The 1,471-nt window shown below is 40.2% G+C and overlaps 1 protein-coding gene across 1 annotated transcript; it reads right to left on the minus strand.

Moving 5' to 3' along the window:
* Window positions 1–264: 264 nt before the first annotated feature.
* Window positions 265–966, minus strand: LOC122662990 (RING-H2 finger protein ATL40-like). Its single transcript, XM_043858696.1, has one exon. The coding sequence runs from the start codon at window positions 964–966 to the stop codon at window positions 265–267; it is 702 nt and encodes a 233-aa protein (XP_043714631.1).
* Window positions 967–1,471: the final 505 nt, after the last annotated feature.

Raw genomic sequence — 1,471 nt, forward strand, 5'->3', positions numbered from 1 at the left:
TTTTTTGTATTTTATTCATTCTTAAATGGGAAAAATACAACCATGAATCCTTCAAAACTGAGAACCCGAGGGAGGAACTTATCTATACATCCCAAGAGAACCAACCATAAAGAATAGACAACAAAAAATGTGTTCCCCTCTACATATGAACTCTATGCTAATCAATCCATAAGGCAGAAAACATAAAGACATGTGCGCAAGTTCACTTCTTCATATCAAAATATAAATGAATAATAAAAGAAAGGAACCAAAAAAAAATTAATTTCACTGCCTCTCAAGATCTTCCACTCCATCAGATTGTCCAGACTGTTGATTTATCCTGTCAGATCTCTGCCGACTAAGAATTCTCCGAAATGAACTCAATCGATCAGAGATGGATTCATCAGATCCACCCTCCTTAATCTCTGTACTATGTGTCATGGAATTGGAAGAATCCATTGGCAAAGCAACACAAATAACTTCATCACTTGTTGGTTGTAGAGGTTTAGCCCCCGTTCGGCAAACAGGGCATGTAGAGTTGGAGTTCAACCACATATCAATGCATTGTACATGATAAATGTGTTTACAGTTTGGTAGAACCTTCACTATCTCTTCATTTTCTAAGGTACCTAAGCAAACTGTGCATTCTTTTGCGTCGGTTTCATCAACTCGATCACTACTACTTCTGTATGGAAATGTAGGTAGAGAGTCGATGATCGATGAGTCAAGCCCATTCTTAGGTGGTTCACGAGAGTTCACCGGTTCATCTGTGAATCTAATTTCGAGAAGATGGCTTGTGCGATTACGCCTTGCTCGCCGTCGGAGTACACACTTTGCATAGAGATGAAGAACATTGAGAAGGACAACAACAGTAATTACAACCAAAAATAATGTGAGGGCTGTGCGCATAATACTGACGTCCAAGTTATACTTGGCTGTTTGGAAACTAATATAAAAGCTATGGTCTTTGACATTAGAAGAAGTCATTTTAGAGCTGATGAAGAACCAGTTGCAGCAACGGTAGGAATAGGAGAAAGAGGAGGGGTTGTTAGTTTGCTCTCTCAACTGGTTTTTGTGTGCATACGGGAGGGCTTGTTTTGGTCTCCCAATTGGTTGAGTGATTGATGGGATTTTTTGAAGAAGATTGTCAGCTAGCTAGCTAGCTAAAAGGTTGAGAAGAAACTTAAAATAAGGTATTTTTTCAAACACAAATATCTAGAATCACATGGATCATGCTTCTTCTAGTTGGGATCCCCTGTATCATACCAAACTCAGAACCACCCTGAGTCACGTTTCTTTGTTTTTAGATTTTTCTTTAGGGAAAGGGTTCTCTGGAATTTTTATCCTCTCCTGTTATAGCACGGTGCTGTAATGCATGGTGCGATGGCTGCAGAGACCATGTGCACCATGTGGGGTCTGCGCTGCCACATGGCCTTTGCATCGTCGCACGATGCGTTACAGCACTGTGTTGTAATAGGAGAGGATAACGATT

The sequence above is a fragment of the Telopea speciosissima genome, chromosome 5 (assembly GCF_018873765.1).
Source record: "Telopea speciosissima isolate NSW1024214 ecotype Mountain lineage chromosome 5, Tspe_v1, whole genome shotgun sequence".
NCBI lineage: Eukaryota > Viridiplantae > Streptophyta > Magnoliopsida > Proteales > Proteaceae > Telopea > Telopea speciosissima.